The 19242-nt window shown below is 55.7% G+C and overlaps 1 protein-coding gene across 2 annotated transcripts in view; it reads left to right on the forward strand.

Moving 5' to 3' along the window:
• The first annotated feature begins 924 nt into the window (after positions 1-924).
• ITGA3 (integrin subunit alpha 3) overlaps positions 925-19242 on the forward strand; it is a 30402-nt gene continuing 12084 nt past the window's right edge. The window contains exons 1-12 of one of the 2 annotated variants that reach the window (XM_033411108.2): positions 925-2397; positions 9583-9710; positions 10030-10109; positions 12228-12477; positions 14017-14103; positions 14465-14672; positions 15131-15327; positions 16988-17076; positions 17203-17339; positions 17507-17593; positions 18540-18607; positions 18682-18818. In XM_033411108.2, the coding sequence (XP_033266999.1) occupies positions 2192-2397; positions 9583-9710; positions 10030-10109; positions 12228-12477; positions 14017-14103; positions 14465-14672; positions 15131-15327; positions 16988-17076; positions 17203-17339; positions 17507-17593; positions 18540-18607; positions 18682-18818 (1674 nt within the window). In that variant the 5' untranslated portion in view covers positions 925-2191. The remainder of the gene's footprint in view (positions 2398-9582; positions 9711-10029; positions 10110-12227; positions 12478-14016; positions 14104-14464; positions 14673-15130; positions 15328-16987; positions 17077-17202; positions 17340-17506; positions 17594-18539; positions 18608-18681; positions 18819-19242) is intronic. The other variant, XM_004282630.4, reaches the window with a different exon arrangement.

Raw genomic sequence — 19242 nt, forward strand, 5'->3', positions numbered from 1 at the left:
AAAGGATTCATAAGCACAAGTTCATCTCGAGTCCCTTCCCAGGCTCTGAATCTAATTCTGTACTCCTAATTCTTTGAATCTAATTTTGTACTCCTAATTCTTTATCTTTTTCCTTAAAGAGGGCTCCAAATTGTACAAGCTTCAAGGCCCCACAAAACCTAGATCTGCCCTGAGTATGGTACAAATGTTAATTACTAGCATAAGTGGTCAAGAAGGGCAGCTCAGATAACACAGGATTAAAATCCGAGTTGCATAGCCTTCAAGTTGCTTAACCTCCCTGAGCCTTAGTTTTCTCATCTTAAAACAGAGATAACACCTCAAAGATTGCTGTGAGAATTTAATTTAATAATATTTGTGGGCTTCCCTGGTGGCGCAGTGGTTGAGAGTCCGCCTGCCGATGCAGGGGACACGGGTTCGTGCCCCGGTCCGGGAAGATCCCACATGCCGCGGAGCGGCTGGGCCCGTGAGCCATGGCCGCTGAGCCTGTGCGTCCGGAGCCTGTGCTCTGCAACGGGAGAGGCCACAACAGTGAGAGGCCCGCGTACCGCAAAAAAAAAAAATTTGTAAAGCACTTAGCGTAGTTTCTGCTGCACAAGCACTACTATATGGTGGTTTTCTTATTATCATAAACTCTCAGAGATAGGGGCTCTAAAATGAATTTCAAGGAAGTAAGAGCTGAGAACTGAACTCCTGGACCAAAATAAGAAAGCTCTTTTAGCCTAGAAAAAAGAATGGTCAGGGGAAAAATGGGTCTTTGTGCTGCAATAAGGGAAATCTTAGTCAGACTCAAGAAAATACAGAGTGATCTCTTTAAGTTCCCTTTCAGTTCGATTCTTCTGCGGATAACCAGGCCTTTGGGCCTCGCCCACCTAACTCCTCCACCTTGGCGCCACCCACTACACACCAGTGGGGGCTGGAGTCCCCCGCCGTCTCCAAACGCTCGGTTGGAGCCTGCGTGGTTGGAGGGGGCCTTTGGAATTCTGCTGGGCTGGGCCCTGAAGGCAAGGGTGGATGAGAAATGGGTCCAGTCTGGGCCCAGCTCCCTGGCCACGCAGACACTCTAAAGAGAAGGGACTTCTTTCCACATCTACCGGACATCCATGATACAAAATAGATATCAGAAGGCGCAGCCCTTTGGGGAAAACGCTGTCTTGTTGCTAATTACAGTTAGCGATGCTTGGTTATTACCAACGCTAAATATCTGTCTGATTTTGTTGAGCGACCATTCCCAGCTCGGATCAGGGTGGGTGGGAGCGAGTGGGCAAAAGAAAGAAATCTTGATAAGGACGGTGAAGGGCTGGGTACGAGGAAGAACGCCCAGAGACCGCTAACCTTCTCTCAGGGGCTCACAGCGCGGCGGAGGCGAGGGCATTCCAGCCAGTGGCTTGCGGATGTCGGCTCCCAGATGCGCCAACGCCGGGGCTCTCCAGCCGGACCCACAGAGGTGGCCGCGTCCGGAACGGCCTTTCCAGCGGCTGTAGCCTCCGCAGCAAAGCAGCGGGACAAATCCCACCCCCGGCCCCGCCCGTCCAATCCATCTTGCTCGGGAGGCGACGCTTCTCGGGAGAAACAAGGGGCGGGGAGGGGTAATCCAAGCCTTCGGGGGCTCCGGACAGGTGTTTGGGGGAGAGGGCGGAGCCGGGTTAGGGAGGATGGAGAGGGAGGGGCGGTGCTGCCCCTTTAAGAGGAGGCGGCCGAGCCGGGACCTTTTCTCTTTCCCCGGAAGGAAAGCCTAGCCCCGGCTGGGCGCGCAAGGTGGGGAGGTGCGGGGCTGGGCGTGGAGAGGCGGGGCGCGCGCGGTGGGACCCCTCCTTCCCGTCCTCCTTGCTGTCGACAGGTCTGCCTGCCCAGATCCGCTGCCGAGCCCGGATCGGAGGCGACAGTGCGGCCAAGTGGGCGCGGCCGGCACGAGTTGGGGGGCAGGGTGCCCGGGGCAGGGGGGCGGTGACCCGGAACAGTGCAGGCGGGAGAACAGACCCGCGGACCTCAGAGGGGAATCTGAGAGCTCAGACCGTGAGCGGACGTGAAACTGGCCAGGGCTGGGGGCCAGAAATTGATCAGCGCTTCGGGGCTCAATTAAGCGGACGCCAGAGTGTTCTCCGGTGGCGCGGGGGATCAGGTGAACAGGTCCTCACTCCCAGCTCCACGCCCTCACGCGCTCTCGCCCGGGCCCCGGCTCCCGTCCGCAGCCATGGGCCCCGGCCCCAGCCGCGCCGCCCGCGTCCTACGCCCGATGTTCTGCGCGCTCGCCTTGATGGTGGCCGCCAGCGACCGCGTCGCCTCCGCCTTCAACCTGGACACCCGATTCCTGGTGGTGAAGGAGGCCGGGAACCCGGGCAGCCTCTTCGGCTACTCGGTCGCCCTCCATCGGCAGACGGAGCGGCAGCAGCGTTACCTGTAAGTGAAACTGGCCGGGGTGGGATGGGAGAGTGTGTGAACAGGGTGCGGATCCCGAGTGGAGTCCAAGCCCTGGGCCAGCTGGCTTCCAGGCTCGCAGGCCTCCAGCTCTGGGGAGCGACGATTAAGGGAGCGGGGACCTAGGCAGCCCTTCTGCTGCCGAGGCTTGGCGGGAAGTAAAGGGATTGGGTGTGGGATGGGGGCAGTAATTATTGGCAAGTGCTGACCCGGCCAGAACCTGTCTAGACTCAGCCCCTCAGGCCTTTAAACCTCTCTTGAGAGTAGAAATGGGGTCCCCGTTTCCTGACCCCCCTCCCATTCAGTGAACTGGGTGCTTAGTATACCGAATGCCTCTTCTCTCCAGGGCTGGGAACTGGGGAAAACTGCAAGATAAACACCTTTCCCTTTTCCTGGGAAGAACCTACGGGGACATGCATTTAAGCCCGCCCCCACCTCGCACATAGTCTGCGGCCCCGCCAGCCACACCCTCTGCAGAACCACACTGAAGGGCCTTCTCAACTGCTTGGCGGTTGGAGAGTGAAGTGATGGGCGAGTCTGGGCGTTTGGAGCTGTCCAGGCGCTCCTTCTGACCCCTTGAGGATGCAGAAGTAGAAGTGAGAGGCGCTGCTGTCCCAACTCCTGCTTGGTCTTCTGCAACCTGCCCCCACCCCCAGCAGTGATGCCCTCCCACCAGACGTCCTCCTCGCATTCCACGGATTCATGTTGAATCTTCAACCCTGAGTGTGTTTGTTTTGGTCTCAGGAGGGAAATAGTGTTTTTCTCTTTCTTCTGTTCTCCTTCCCCAACAGCTGCAAGGAGGAGAAAGAGCTAGGCAGAGGGGAGAGAGGGGAAGGAGCGCATCCAGCTGCTTGTGTTGCCACCCCCGCCCCCCTTAGTCATGCCCAGTGGGGCATGTCCAAGTTTGAGAAGTTTCTCTGCATGGGCTCAGCGTGCTGAGGTTGGCAGTTAGGGGAAGAGGCCGCTGGGGAAGGTGAGGCTGCCACGGGAGGGAAGGTTGTTAGGACGGGACAGGCAGGCCCTCTTTGGGCAGTAGCCCTTCTGGTTGACCTACCGAGATGTCAAACCCTGCTGAGCAAGAGGACATGGTCGGATAAAGGGTGTGTTGAAACCTTTCTCAACTCTGGCTGGAACCTGTAGAAACTTGAGGAAGTTGCAATGTCCAAAGTTCAGACTGCCCCAGCCTTGTTCCCTGCCCTCCTGGTCCAGCCCCTGCCCAGGCCACCTACCTACTTGGCCTCAATTCCATCTAGCTTCTGCAGAGGCTAGGGCCACCACACCCTTCCCAGCCTGGCCCCAGCAGCTGCGGTCTGGCCTTAGCCACTCTTCCATCTTTTGGAGACCCTAATTGATCATCAGCACACGTTTCTATATTGGTGCTCTTTCTGCCCCAGCCCAGAAAAAGATTTTCCGATTTTCAGTGCTGAATCTGCATGATATGAGGCAATGGAGTGTAAAGAGAATATCAGAAAAGCAAGGGTAGATAATGCAAAGCTGGAGTAAATCATAGATTCTGTAATCACACCCCCCCTTTTTTTTTTCGCTATGTGACCTTAAGCAGGATATTTCTCTTCTCTGGGCCAGTTTTCCCCAAGGAGAGGTTGGGTCTGGATCTATGTACTCCTTCCTGCCTCTGTTGGCAGCTTGGCACTGTGGAGAAAGAAGAGGCTCCCAAGTCCCATTGCCAGTTTCCTGTCTTGAATCTGTCACTAATACCTGAGTCTTAATTATCTTACACGTCAGGGGGAGGGGAGCCACATGCCTTCTTCATGGGGTGATGGTGGGCTTTTAATAAGATAATTTGTGTAAAATGCTCTGCATCTGCCTTCTTCTCCCAGGGGCAGCTGAGGGCTCTTGTGCTGAAGCTGGGACCTGGATGCGCCCTCACTAACCAAGGACCTCACCCAAGAGGGCTGAGCAGAGGGGTCCCACTTTTCTTCCTGGGCAGCTAGAGATGGCATTAGGCCTGCCAGGAGCCCGGAAGTTTCTAAAACTAATGAATCTCAGAGAGGCAGGTAGTCTAGATAGCGTTCTGGGGGACTCACTTGGGTATCCTCAGACTTTTCCAGGGGTGGTTCTGCATCTTGGGTCATCTCCTCATCTCACTGAATTCTGCCCCGTGACCCTTTGGGAGAATCAGCTGGGCCAGCTGGGCTGAGCTACAGCCAGCTGTATAGCCAGATGTAAACAGCTGCCTGAGTGCACAGCCCAGGGCATCCAGCAAGTCAAGTGGCGGTTTTGTTAGCTTCAAAGTCCCTTTGGAAAAGGGGGGAGGGTTCATGATCCCGAGCAAAGTCTTAGCCTGAAGTTCACTGAAGGTTTTCAGGGGATGCAGGGATCCTGGAAAGTGTATGCAAAATCTTGCGTGTGTGTGCCTTGTTCTGGGGCCTGGAGGAGGGGAGAGCATAGCTTTCGTTATATTCTCAAAGATGGCCTTATTCCAGGAATGGTTAAAAACCCAGGTGTGTCTTTGTTCCCCATCACCTTCATCTCCAGACTGAGGTTCCATGCCCACAACATCGGAGGCTTACTGCAACCCCAGCCCCAATTTCGCAGCCTCTGGAGTGAGGGGTCAGGAGCAGGACAGGGAGCCAAGGTTCTCTGGGCTTCTTGGTGAGATACGTGAGGACCCCTGGGTGAGCAGAGGGACTGTTCCTCGGGGAGATGGTCACTGACCTCCCCCCCTTCCCCCAGCACCTGTTCTGTCATTCCCTCCTGGGAATCCAGGTGTCCTGGTCCGGCCTGACCTTGTGGGCTATGGGACATACCTCTGGGGCTCTTGCCTGGAAATGAGGGTGTCTGGGATGCCTGGGGCGGGGGTGGCTGCAGCTCCTGGAAGATGAGGTCATACCTGAGGTAGGCAGGAACTAGGCTTACTTGCTCTCCTAAAACATGTTTCCCTGGGCAGGGTAGGCACCTGGCAGCCTCCAAGGCTCGTGCCAGAGGAAATGGGCATAGCAGCTGTGGCTGCAAGCAGAAGGCGGGGATGCGTAGTGTCCTTTTTCTCTGGCTGTCTCCAATGACCAGGCCAAGCCAGAGAGCTTAAAACTGGGCAGGAGGTAAGGGAAGCCTGATCTTGTAGAAAATGAAGTGAAAGGGGCTTGGTCAGAACTAAACAAAGAAGGAAGAGGATGGCGGTAACAGCAAGGGAGATTGAGGTTAAATGACATGAAGAATGCCCTAAGGAATCAATGTGGAAAAATACTAAGGAGCCAGGGAAAGGGAGAAGAAATGAGAAAAACAGCCTTGTTCTTTATTGTTGGAGGCTTGAGCAAGGCCTCTTTCTCCTGTCCTCTCTCATTCTCTCGCTTTCTCCGGCTTGTTGCTCTGATTCTAGGGCTGCGTCACCAGAGGGGAAAGGGAGCTGGGGGGCAGCGTAAGGAGAAGTAAGGCGGGGATTGAGAGGACTGCAGTTTCCGCGACCGCAGGAGAAGCCTCTGGGGACATGGCTAACTCAGTCAGGAGGATTGGCACAGAGCTGGGATCCAGGCATCTGAGAGCTGCCCCCAACCCACCCCAGGGCTCAGAGCTGGAGTGGGCCCCCTCCCCAACTGGCTTCCTGGCCTAAGGAGTAAGGCATGGGGGCCCGCTGGACCCTCATTGTTAACTGAAGTCTTTCCACTGGGGCTACCCCAGTGCCTTCCTGAGGTGAGGAGTCTGGGAAGTTGAATCCTACAGGCTGTTTCTCTGAGCATTACCCCACCCCAGTATCCCTCAGGGGGCCTTCTTCTCTGGGGTGAGCCAGCCTGGTGCCCTGACACCCCTGGGCCCCATTCCCCTGCCTCCTCTGATTCCACTGCTTTCTACCTGGCTATTCCATGAGCTTTGAACTGCCCCAGGAAGAGTGATGGGGCAGGAGTGAGAAAGTGCTTCTCCACGACTTGGGGCTCAGGGGCCTCCACAAAGGCCAGGAGGGGCTGTCTGGCTGGAGAAGAGGCAGCTGTTTGAAAGCCCTTGCGAGGTCATTTTATTCGTCTCCCTACCTCCTGGAAAGACACCTGCTCCCACCCAGCCCAGCCTGACTCCAGGAAGGAGGCAGTCCGGTCTCCTTTCCTCCTTGCTCCCAGGGCTGGGCACAGCCTTCCACTTAGCATCCCACTTCTGGCTGCTGCTGGGAGGGTGACCTCAGTGGTGGTTTCAGAGGGATCAGCTTCTCGACTCTTTGATCTGGACCAGATCCAACAGCAGGAGCAATGTGCTCATTTGCATAGTAACTTACATTCATTTACATACCAGTAAGAGCTTTCCCACCCTCTGGATTTTCCCACACCTGACTGTGGCTGGAGGAAGCTGGACCCGGCCCTCTGTGCACCCTCCTTCCCCCATCTACTCCCAGTCCTCTGGCTGTAGACCCATTGGATCCTGGGCTGGGAGCCAGAGGGCCTTAAAGGGCCTCTAAGCAGGCCAAGTAGGAGCTAAAAATACAACAGGGAGGTGGGAGGTGCTCTCTGTGGAATCTCTGAGGAGGGAGGGGCCTGGGATGTGGGGGCTGGGATTAGGACCCTGCCCCACCGCCCATCAATGGGCACAAGGCTGGTGCGGGGTGAGAGTGGAGAGGGTGTAGGTGGCAAGGGGATTTATGTCGATCCAATTGCTATTCATGCCCAGCTCTGCCTGCTCTGTACCACAGGAGGCAAAGAGGCGGGGACCCTCAGGCCACTCCCTCTAAGATGAGGGAGCTGGGAGGGCGTGGCCACCCTGTTCCTCAGCCACCTCCCACCCTGACAACTTGGGCCCAGAGAGCTGTAGGCACGGCAACACTTCCCTTGCATCGCCCGCCCTGGAATGCAACCTGGGCTCTCCAGGGGCCCCTTGCCCACTGAGGCCTGGACCCACCCCTTCAAGGTCATTGTAGCCAACCCCCAGCTGCCACCTCCAGCCAAATCTGGGCTCCCACCCTCGAATGACTAGCTGCCAGTGCCCCACCCCACCTGACTGATTGCCTTAGGCCTGGATCCTCTGCCCCATCTGAACACCTGAACTAGTCTGCTCTGTGCCTGTGCTTCAGGTCCCCTAACCCAGTGGGGCAGAAATTCCTGGGTCCCCGGAGCAAGGCCTGAGGGGGTGCTAGGGCCAGTCCTGGTGCCACAAGAAAGCAGAACGACAGTGCTCACGTTGGCCTTGGCTTCATAGTCGGGAGGCCCTTTCAAAGAATGAACCCACTTTTTCCCCCAACAACCCTGGAGGGTGGTGGGACAGCTGCTGTCCCATTTTACAGATGAGGCACTCACAGCTCAGAGAGGGAAAAGAAATTGTCCCTTGAGGCAGAACAAACCTAGAACCAGGCCCTTCAGCTCCAAGGCTGAGATATTCCTTTCCCACAGGCAGCAGCTCCCCTCTCGCACCTGTCAGGCTGGGGGCGGATGCCCATGGGTGGTCAGGCAGCGGACTCGCTAGGCACCCCACCCAGCCCAGACAGAGGGTGACTAACAGGGCCTGGCTGCCACACTGGCCCCCTGCCAGCCTTCCTGCCGGAGCTCCCAGCCCTGCTCTGCTTAGAGAAGCTATACCCCTGCCCCCAGGAACCCTTCCCCAGGGTGAGGTCTGAGCTGAGGTGTGAGGTGCAGGCAGAGTCCCCTTCCCGGCACCCCCAGGCAGCGCATTCCTGACACCCAGTGGGCCGAGGCACCCAGGCCCTGGCATGCCCGGGCCCTGCCCTGCCCGCTCCCGGCAGCCCTCACTCTCAGGTCCCGGGCAGGAGCTGCAGGCAGGGCTGTTGCTCTGCACGTGCAGACTCTGGCAGGGGGCCTGGCACCCAAGTTCTGAGCTGGGCACCTCAGGTGACAGCACTGCTGGGGCCGGATGGAGGGGTACCTACCTAGGAGGTGCCTGCCACCCAGGAGGCTGGGTCCAGCAGGACTGACGAGGCGGTCTTGGCAGAACGTCCAGAGGCTGCAGACAGATGATGCTGGGAGAGCAAGGGGTGGTAGAGCTGGGTTCTCAAACTGTGGTGTGAACATTTGGGGTGCGTGTTAAATAAGCGGGTTCCAGGGCTCCACCCCCAGATTCAATCCAGGTTGTCTGTGGTGGGCTGAGGAATTTGCCTTTTTAACAAATATCGCAGGGATTTTTGATTCTGGTGGTCCAAGAGCTGTCTTTTGAGATGATATTTCAAAGCTGATCACTGCCTTCCTCTCCTCTAGTCACCTCTCCGGTATGGGAAGGGCTGCTAGAGCCCTAAGAACCTTGCAGAGACTTGCAGTTGGTGTCCCTAAAGAGGGGTTCCAGGCAGGCTGGGGACAAGGTGGTTTATAGTCCTCACCCATCCCTATTCTCATGCCCAGCAGCAAGAACTCTGCCCCGGGGCCACACTGTCCAAAGTGTCAGGTACCCAGCTCCCCTGCCACCACCCCTGTCCCTCATATGTCTGTCTCAACAGGGTTGGGGGGGGACAGTAGACATCGCCCAGGTCACATAAGGGCCCTGCTGACCTCAGCTCACCCAGCTCTGTTTAGGGTCAGTTGTCTTTTCCCGCCCACATTCTTCAGCGCCCGCCCCCGGATCTAAGTCCTCAGATGTGGCTCAAAGAGGTAGGACCAGGACTCCCCCAGCCTTGCTCTCTTCCCCTCTGGCTTCATCTCAGAGGCCAAGCATTCCTTCCCAAACCCAGATCTGATTATGTCACTCAGATGCCAAAACAGTTCTTCCAGAGCCCAGATCTGGCCATGTCGCTCCCTTGCTTGAAGCCCCTCCGTGGCTGCCCTTCCCACCCTGCCTCTTGTCCCTCCCCGTGTTTCTGGCCTCCAGCTGTACCGAGGGCCTTGCAGGTCCCTGAGTCACTCTCTTGCTCATGCTTCCCGCCTCTTGCACAGGCCAGACCTTGGCCTACAGAGCCCCTCCTCCCCTTCTTCACCTGGTAAGCCCTGGTCATCAGACTCAGGCCAGGGTCCCCTCTTCTGTGGGCCTCCCTGATTGCCCCCCACGCAGAGTCTGGGCTGGTTTGCTCCCTGCTCTCCTCTCATGAGGCACTGACCACAGGTGTCTGTCTCCTTGCCTGCCTTCCCCTACCCTGGGCACTCCTCGAGGGCAGGGGCGGGGAGCCATTCATCTCCCGACGGCAGAGCCTGGCACAGAGCGGAGGCCCGGCCCACGCACATTCAGCAGTGAGTTGTTTGAAGCGGGCTTTGGGGACTGTGGGCCCGGGTCTACCTCCCTTCTTGCCCCCAGGCTCCTGGCTGGCGCCCCGCGGGACCTTGCTGTGCCTGATGGCTATACCAACCAGACCGGTGCTGTGTACCTGTGCCCACTCACTGCCCACAAGGACGACTGTGAACGGATGGACATTGCAGAGAAAAGTGAGCGAGGACCTGGGAATGGGCGCTGGGTCAGGAGCCTGGTGGAGGGCGTAGCACAGGGAGGATGACTGGAAGAGACAGAAGGCTCACCTGGGTAGCTTCTAGTCCCTTCTTGTCCGGCTGGGAAGAGGGAGTCCTAGAGTGGGACCAGATGGGATTTGTGGAGCTCGGACTACGATGGGCTGGAGAAGGCGGGGAGGGAGGGCTGCCCTGCTGGAGTGGACGATCCGGGAGAGACCAACCCCTGCCCCCTGGGTGCTCTTGATGCTGGGAAGGTGGGGTGAGGTGCCCTGGCTCATGACCCCTCCCATGCCCACAGGTGACCCTGACCATCACATTATTGAGGACATGTGGCTTGGGGTGACTGTGGCCAGCCAGGGCCCTGCGGGCAGAGTCCTGGTAAGTGGGCGCTCGCCGTCGGTGTCCCCCCCCCAACCCTCCCCTTCGTCTCCCAGGAGCTTCGGAGGGAGGCAGAGGGCAGGAGAAGGGTCCGTTGTGCATGAGCTGGTGCCTTGCAAATGTCCATTTCTGTGGCTGTACGTCTCCACGGCATGTGTGTCCCTTCATCCTGCACTTGTAGCAGGGGCTGGGGGTAGGGAGGGTGTCTGGCGCTCTCCAAGGGCCAGCCTGGGTCCTGTCTGAAGCACCCACTGCCCCCCCCCGGGGGGGGGGATGTTCACCCTTCGTAGGAATGAGCTGAGGGAACTGTGAGATGGAAAGGGCAGAGAGGGCCTCAGGCAGTGCGGCCTGGGCGCGCTCCTTCCGGGGAGGCCGGCTGGTGGAAGAGGCACAGCCCTGCTGCCCCAGCTCACCCGGCTGGGCTTTGGGGGCCCCCTCCCTGCTGTCAGCTGTCACCTCCTCAGTTTCTGAGTCCCAGATAGACCATTTATTTTTCACCTTTAAATTCATGTAACATTTACATACAGTGAATGTACAAATTTTGTTTCAGTTGCGTTTTGACAACTGAACTGCGTTTATACAACTGTGTAACCAACACCCACTAAAGAAATAGCATATTTACATCATTCCAGAAAGCCCACTCCTTTCCAGTCAACCGTCACCCCCATAGCCGTCACCTTTGGATCACGTTGTGATTTCTGTCACCTCTGAACACTGTCATAAGCTCTGGGTTTGACCAGTTCACTGAAACACCCTTTCTAGTCTTTTGTTAAGGATGGTGTGGGTCCAGGTTTCCACTTAAGTCAGTTCTAGATCCTGGGTCCTTCAGCAGTTTTCTGCTCACCCATCCATTCGTTCAGTCCGTTTTTGGTGAGCACGTCCTGTGTGCCCTGCACTGAGCCCGCACTACAAACCTTGTAGTTACCCGGGACAGGCTCAGGCCAGTACGAGCATGGGTTTGGCTCACGGCTGGACGGGGACACAGACGGCGAGCAAACAAGAACTAGGCCTGCTTCTGGGTTTCCCCTGGCCCCTGGCTGTTTTTGCAAATACCCTATTCTGATTGATTTGTCCAATAACTCTTCATGGAGCACCTCCCATGTGCAGGGAGAAGCTTCAAGAGAGGCAGCACAGCCTGATACTTAGGAGCTCAGACCCCGGAGCCCCGACGGCCTTCGTTTGAACATCCCCTGCCTCTCTCTAGATGTGAGATCTTAAGCAGGTTTCTTAGTTCTCTGTGCCTCAGTTTCCTTATCTAAAATGGGGAAGATAATTATCCCTACTCCATAGGGCTGGTAGGAGGCTTAAAAGAATGAATATGTGAAGAGCTCAGACTTGTGTCTGGCATACGGTCAGCACTCAGTAAGTGTCAGCCGCTGCTGCTGTGGTTGTTGTTATTCTAATACTGACCTTTCATTAAGAGGGCGAGGCCATCAGGGGACAGCAGAGACACAAATTCCTAACCTGCTCTGTGTCTAGCTCCTTTTATTTATTTATTTATTATTATTATTATTTTTTAAATTTATTTATTTATGGCTGTGTTGGGTCATCGTTTCTGTGCGTGGGCTTTCTCTAGTTGCGGCGAGCGGGGGCCACTCTTCATCGCGGTGTGCGGGCCTCTCACTGTCGCGGCCTCTCGTTGCGGAGCACACGCTCCAGACGCGCAGGCTCAGTAGTTGTGGCTCACGGGCCCAGTTGCTCCGCGGCATGCGGGATCCTCCCAGACCAGGGCTCGAACCCGTGTCCCCCGCATTGGCAGGCAGATTCTCAACCACTGCGCCACCAGGGAAGCCCTGTGTCTAGCTCCTTTTAGACCCAAGGGCCTGAACCCCACATTCTCTCATCCTTTTCCCTTTTCGTTTTGCCAAGATCCCTCAGCCACTCTCAACTCCAGTACCTTCTGGCCTTCCAAAAGTGTTCTCAGCTTTCAGAGCAGGTTTTTGAATTCTGGAAAGGCAATGCAGGTCCAAGCACCACTGTGGGAAGAAAGAAAAGCTGGGAGACCTCTTTCCACTGCCCTCCTGCAAAGCCAGAGGCGCACAGGGCTGTGGAGACACTGCTCCCAAGTCCCTGCCGCGGGCTCAGCTGTGTGCGTTGGGGGGGGGCTGGGGTCCCCAGGTCTGTGCCCACCGCTACACCCAGGTGTTGTGGTCGGGGTCGGAGGACCAGCGGCGCATGGTGGGCAAGTGCTACGTGAGGGGCAACGACCTGGAGCTGGACCCCAGTGATGACTGGCAGACCTACCACAACGAGATGTGCAACAGCAACACCGACTACCTGGAGACCGGCATGTGTCAGCTGGGCGCCAGCGGCGGCTTCACCCAAAACACTGTGTACTTTGGCGCTCCTGGTGCCTACAACTGGAAAGGTGGGGACCGTGGGGGAAGGGAAGGGGGCAGAGGCCACCACCCCGTTAGGCCCGAGGGCAGCCTGCCAGAGCCTCCACACGAGAGGGCAGAGGAGAGCATTCGTTTGCCATCACCAGCAACTACCTCGACCTCTGCTATTTTAAAGTGCTTACTAGGTACCAGAGGCTTTACACCTATTCTCTGAATTAATCTTAAAATACGAGTATTATTATACTCATTTTACAGAAAACTGAGCCTCAGGGAGGTGAAGTAAATCAACAGTAAGTTCTGAAACCTGTATTGGATGCAGGTCCATCTGACTCCAGGTTAACCATTTACAAACTTAAAAAATAAAGCACGTTCCTGGTACAACTACTAAATGGTACAGTAAAGTAAAGAGGAAAAGTGCCCTTCTTCTCCCCCATCTTCCTCGTCCCATTTCCCAGTGTATACTGCTAAGTGTCTTGTGGCTCCTTCCAGACTTATTTTAGAATGTATAGGTATCTTAACACACACACACACACACACACACACACACACACACACACACAAAACCACATTAAACATACTGTTCTGCTACTTCCTTTTCACACATCGATAAACTGTGGGCATCTTTTCATGTCAGTACATACAGGGCAATCTTTTGGGAGGGCCGCAGAGATTTCCTTGTATCCAAAGTCATGCTTGTATCTGCCACACCACATACTGCCTCTCAGGAGTCTGACGGCTCACACCCCTTCCACCTGCCTCTCTCCACCACATAGGCTGTAGCGACAGTGGCCCCTTTTCCCTTACTGCACCTACTATTGCGGAACCAACAGGCAGAGGGAGCCCAGAATCTTGTTTTGCTTTTTTTCATTGCAGTATAGTCGACATACAATATTTTGTTAGTTTCAGGTGTACAACATAGTGATTCAGCATTTAAATACATTATAAAATGATCACCCCTATAAGTGAAGAAACAATCTGTCCCCATGCAAAGTGATTACATTATTATTGACTATATTTCTTATGCTCTCTGTTACATCCCAATGATTTATTTATTTCGTCCTCTTGACCCACAGGTAGCGCAGGGCGTAGTCACCGCTCTGGGCTTGCCCGAGGCCGAGGCCTCTGCTCGCTCTGCTAGTCTTACCTCCCACCCCTTGGTCCTGTAGAATCTTGGCAGGGCCACAGGTACTCTCCAGCAGCAGCCCTGGGGAGCAGGGTAGGGGTAGGCAGCCCGAGTTTGGGGCAGGATTACGAGGATATAATGGTGTGGAGTCTGGCTTCGGTGTCTAGGGTGAGGGAAATGTCATCTAGTATCTGGGTGCCTGGATGACTGGATTCCAGCTGGACAACTAGCTCACCATCCCTGAGCCTCACTTTTCTCATCTGCAAAATGGGGGTCATCATTCTACCTCACAGAATTGTTAAAATAAAGAGGAAGTGATTTGCAAATGGCAAAGTACTCACAAATAAAAGGGGTTATTATTATCCTTATCTGGAGGTGGGGGGCCTGGACATAGTGGAGGAAAGGAGTGGTGACTTATACTCCCCCTCCTCAAATCCTTGTGAAGGAAACAGCTACATGATTCAGCGGAAGGACTGGGATTTATCTGAATATAGTTACAAGGACCCAGCGGACCAAGGCAACCTCTACATTGGTGAGTCCAGTTGTGGTGGCCCTTTGGGTGGAGAGGAGGAAAGGGGCTCAGTGGCCCTCTCACCTTCAGTGTCTGGTGGAAGAGCGAGGCCAGGGTGCAGTGCGACTAGTGGCATTTAATTCAGCGAGCACGCAGTTATTGAGCACCACCTATATGCCCCCAAGATGCAGAGTCATGACCCTCATGGAGCTCACGGTCCAGTGTGCAGGCAGGACTGGGGGCTGGGCATCCAAGGTCCACCTTCTTGCCCAACTTAGAATAGAGGAATAGAAGATAATGGGGGGATATTGGGAGGTGGGTCCAGAGTTGAAGGGGACAAAACTTACTGGAGCCTTGATTGACCACCTTCCCCGCTTCCCAGGCTACACGATGCAGGTGGGCAGTGCCGTCCTGCACCCTACGAGCACCACCATTGTGACGGGTGCCCCTCGGCACCAACATGTGGGCGCTGTCTTTTTGCTGAGCCAGGAGGCGGGTGGAGACCTGCGGAGGAGGCAGGTGCTGGAGGGCAGGCAGGTGGGCGCCTATTTTGGCAGCGCCATTGCCCTGGCAGACCTGAACAATGATGGGTGAGAATACAGGGACGTTTCTCTGGGGCCGGGATTATGGTGAGGGGGGCGGGCTTGCCCAAAGCAGGGCAGAGAAATGGAGGTTTGCAATTGTGCATTTCTTTGCATGCTGTTTGCAGGGATTTGCTAGTCAATTTTGCATGTTGATCTGCAATCAGACTTTATGGGATTCTGGGTATTTTCATGTCAATTTCATGAGGCTTCCATCTCCTCGTCTACGCCTGTCATCTGTATGGCTCTAGTGGATGTGGGCTGTTTGGGTGTGACCTGTGTCTACATGGCTTCTCCACAACGTGTGTTTTCTATTAGACGGGTCACAGTGATGCTTCCTTGTCCTTCCCACGACCTATGGCCAGAGGCGCCATTTTTAGAGTCACGTGCGCTGCCTGGCACAGTTGTGTCTGCTAAATAAGAGTTATGCTGCATGTCCCATCTCCACCTTCTTCTCTCCTGTGCAGGTGGCAGGACCTCCTGGTGGGTGCCCCCTATTACTTTGAGCGGAAAGAGGAGGTAGGGGGTGCTATTTATGTCTTCATGAACCAGGCAGGCACCTCCTTCCCGGCCCACCCCTCCCTCCTTCTTCACGGCCCCAGTCGCTCTGCCTTTGGCTTCTCCGTGGCAAGCATCGGTGACATCAACCAGGATGGATTCCAGGGTATGAGCCAGCACTCCTGCCCCAGCATCCACTGACTGAGAGCCAGCTGCATACCAGGCTTGACAGGGTCCGAAGAGAAGACAGGCTGGGGCCCAGGTCTGGGGAGCTCACAGCGGTGCTGGAGAGACAGCGTGCAAAGGGAGCCCCCACAGAGGCGAGCTTGGTAGACCTCCTGGAGGAGTGGACGTACCACTGGGCATCAAAGGCTGGGCTGAGTGTGCACAGTGGAGGGAAGAGAAGGGGCACAACGTGAGTGTGGTCCACTTGCCTGATGTGCTCGAGTCTAGTAAGTGTGGGTTGTTCGCATCAGAGATGAGGCTGGAGAGGTGGTGTAGGGGTGGGGTGGACGCTTTGAAAGCCAGGCAGAAAAACTAGGGCTTTATATTTGGGTTATGGCAGAGCGGTGTCCAAAAAGATCTGGGGGCAGGGATTTGATATGATAGCTTGGTACCTTGCAAGATGATTCTGGAGGGAGATGTGGGATGGATGGATGCGGGGAGCCAGGCTGGGGGTGTTAAGATCAAGAATATAGTATATCAGGTGTGGGACGTTAAGCGCTGGGACAAGGTAGACGTCCCAGATATAGGGGATGCCATTAGTGCTCTGCAGGACTTGGGGACCAATCGGACCTGGTGTATCAAGGAGAGGGACAAATCAAGGGGTCGAGCCTGGTTGCCACGGGAGCACCTGGCGTATCTGTAAATCATTTCTCTGACAACCTCAACTTCCCAGAACATACCTGAGAACCAAAAGGAAGGCAGAGGCGCCGCTAAAGAGACAAAACAGGTGCTAGAAAGTCTAGTTAATGAGCCCAAGCACTTACTGATACAAGAGTTGCCCAGTTGTCACTCAGGACCTACTTCCTTTTCCTTTTCTAACAAGCTTGGCTTTCTGGTTACCTAGACCTTATCAGATCAAAAGCAGAAAACTAGAAAGTTTAAGAAGACAAAACGTTTTGGATTTATTTGTGCAAATAATGGTTAGAATTTAAAAGCCTGGCCATTTTAACAAGTAAAGCTCACTAGAGTGTTGTGATTAAAATCCCAGCCCCCACACAGAGACAGACATGGGCTTAGAGCCTCTTCTTTACTCCTTAGCTGTGTGACTTTGGGTTTCCTGAGCCTTTTTTCTCATCTATGAAGTGGGGACGGTAGTACCTACTGCCAAAAGAAAAAACAAAACAAAGTAGTACCTACTGCCAGTACTCTTGGATGAGATGAGTGCTTGATAACTACCTGGCAAAGTCACCAACGGATAACACCTGCTTTTGTGACCCTGCTGGTAAATGTCATTAGAAGGACCATGTGTCTGGAGGGGCGGTTGGTGGGGGAGAAGGAAGGCACTGCAATAAGGGAAAACAAACAACAGCCAGTGGTCAGAAATCTGGGGTTTAGGCCTGCTGGACACATTAACTTGCTGTGTGACTTTGGGTAAGTCACTTCCCTCTTCTGGGCCTAATTTCCCTCATATAAAAGAGGCAATTGGGTGCCCAATGGTCCCAGTTTTAATCCTGAGCCACAGAGCTCTGTTCTCTGATGCTCTGAGCACTGTCTGACAGGGAGGTCAATGCCATGCTGGGCTCTGTGGCCTGGAGCACAGGGTTGGGGAACTGTGGGGCCCATAGTACACGGGGTGACCCTGTACTGTATCTCTTCCCCAGACGTTGCCGTGGGAGCCCCTTTCGAGGGCTTGGGCAAAGTGTACATCTACCACGGCAGCTCCAGGGGGCTCCTCAGACAGCCCCAGCAGGTATGGATGGACAGGGACGGAGGGGCCCTTCCTCCTTTCCCTCATCCACCCCTCCCTATTCCCCCTGGGCCCCACTCCCTGGAGCCTACCCCAGAGCCTGTCCTCACCACTTCCCTCTGCCTCCAGGTAATACACGGAGAGAAGCTGGGACTGCCTGGCTTGGCCACCTTCGGCTACTCCCTGAGTGGGCAGATGGATGTGGATGAGAACCTCTACCCAGACCTGCTGGTGGGGAGCCTGTCAGATCACATCGTGCTGCTGCGGTGAGCCAGGGCGACAGTGGATGGGGGCCTTTCTCTCCTCCATCCCTGTCTGCGTGGAGCCCCAGCTCTGTCCACCTTCATCATCATGTCCGCGCAAACCTGAGCCCTGACCCCAGCCTGGCCTGGGACAGACCAGAGGCATTGATGTCTGCGGGTTTTCCATGCAGGGCCCGGCCTGTCATCAACATCCTCCACAGGACATTGGTGGCCAGGCCATCTGTACTGGATCCTGCACTCTGCACAGCCACCTCCTGGTGAGACCCTCAGGCCCCACTCTGCCCACCCATTCCTCCTGATGTACGGGAAGGCTCTCCCAAAACCCTCCCCTGGCAACTCCCGATATCCCACCATTAAAGGGCTGATTCTTGGGTAAGCATGGCCCTCCCTACCCAACCTCATTAAAAAGCAAAATTCCTTGCAGGAGGTCATGGGTGAATTGGGGGTGGGGGCAATAGGGCACGGTGGTTGAGAGTGGGAGCTCTGACTGCCTGGTTCAAATTCCAGCTATGGCCATTGCAATGGTGGGGATGGGCTCTGGGGGGTGAGATCCTGGAAGGGGAGGGAAGAGAAAGACACTTAGGTGATGGGATGCGGGGAAGGAGAGAGAGCCACCTTGAGCAAATTAATCTCTCTGAATCTCAGATTCCTTGCCTATAAAACAAAGTTAATAACCAATTCACAGGGCTGCTGTGATAATCAAATGAGATAATATACAAATAGCCCTTAGCATGGCTCTCTGTAAACCCTGAGTGCTCAAAAAATGTTAGTTGCTAAGATGGTTACAGTAATGATGGTGATGACCCCAAGGTCTGTGTGTGAATGAGGGTACTGGATCAGAAGGCAGGGGGAGACAGGGCAGGGAAGTGGGGGGCGGGGTGGGGAGGGAGATCTGGACTGGGGATCCTGCCCAAGACTGGGCTGGGCCAACAACTGACTAATGACGTCAGGCAACTTCTGCTCTCAGGGCCTCCGTTTCCCCATTGGTGTCCTCTAACCCTGTTTTCTATGGCTCTGATGAGAGTGGGGAGGGAAGGGGCCAGGGACACCCCAGCCCAACCCTGTGGACTCCCCAGTTTTGTCCCTGCCTTTTCCCTGAAGGGCCCTGTTCCGCCTTGCCCAGGAAAGGGGGTGAAAGCCAGGGCCTGGATATCTGGGTCCCACTGTGACCAGACCCTCCTCCATGTCCCCCACCTTCAACAGTGTGCAGGTAGAGCTGTGCTTTGCTTACAACCAGAGTGCCGGGGACCCCAACTACAGGCGGAACATCAGTGAGTGCTGGGCTGCAGGGCGAGGGGGAGGGCATGCTCACCTGGTCACTTGCTGACCACACTGTGCACCGCAGCCCTGGCCTACACTCTGGAGGCCGACCGGGACCGCCGCCCACCCCGGCTCCGCTTTGCACGCAGTCAGTCAGCTATCTTCCATGGCTTCTTCTCCATGCCCGAGATGCGCTGCCAGACGCTGGAGCTGCTCCTGATGGTGAGGGAGGGGCGAGGGGTGGCACATGGGCTCCATGGCCCCAGGAAGAGGTAGCCAGAGTCCCCAAGGTCAAGGGTGAGGGAATGAGGTCTCCCCAGAGACAGAGGTGGCAGGTCGGCCTGGAAGGCCATAGGTAAGTAGAGGGTACAGTGCACAGCACACAGCCCATGGTAGAGGAGAGAGGAGACCCTTGGAGTACGGATGGGGGCCACAGTGAGGGGTGTGGAATTCTTGCCTCAGCTCACCTCTGGGGAAAAGGCATCCGTTAGTAGGGGCAGGCTCAGGCTCTCGCTGGGACATCAGGGTGAGAAGGAAGAACTCAACCTGGGATCCCCAGGGATGAAGGGAAGCTCAACCCTTCCCCCAGAGGGTTCCCTGGAGAGGAGGAGCCCCACCTTCTCACTTGTGGGTCAAGGTGGTACCA

Source organism: Orcinus orca, chromosome 19 (assembly GCF_937001465.1).
Source record: "Orcinus orca chromosome 19, mOrcOrc1.1, whole genome shotgun sequence".
Taxonomy (NCBI): domain Eukaryota; kingdom Metazoa; phylum Chordata; class Mammalia; order Artiodactyla; family Delphinidae; genus Orcinus; species Orcinus orca.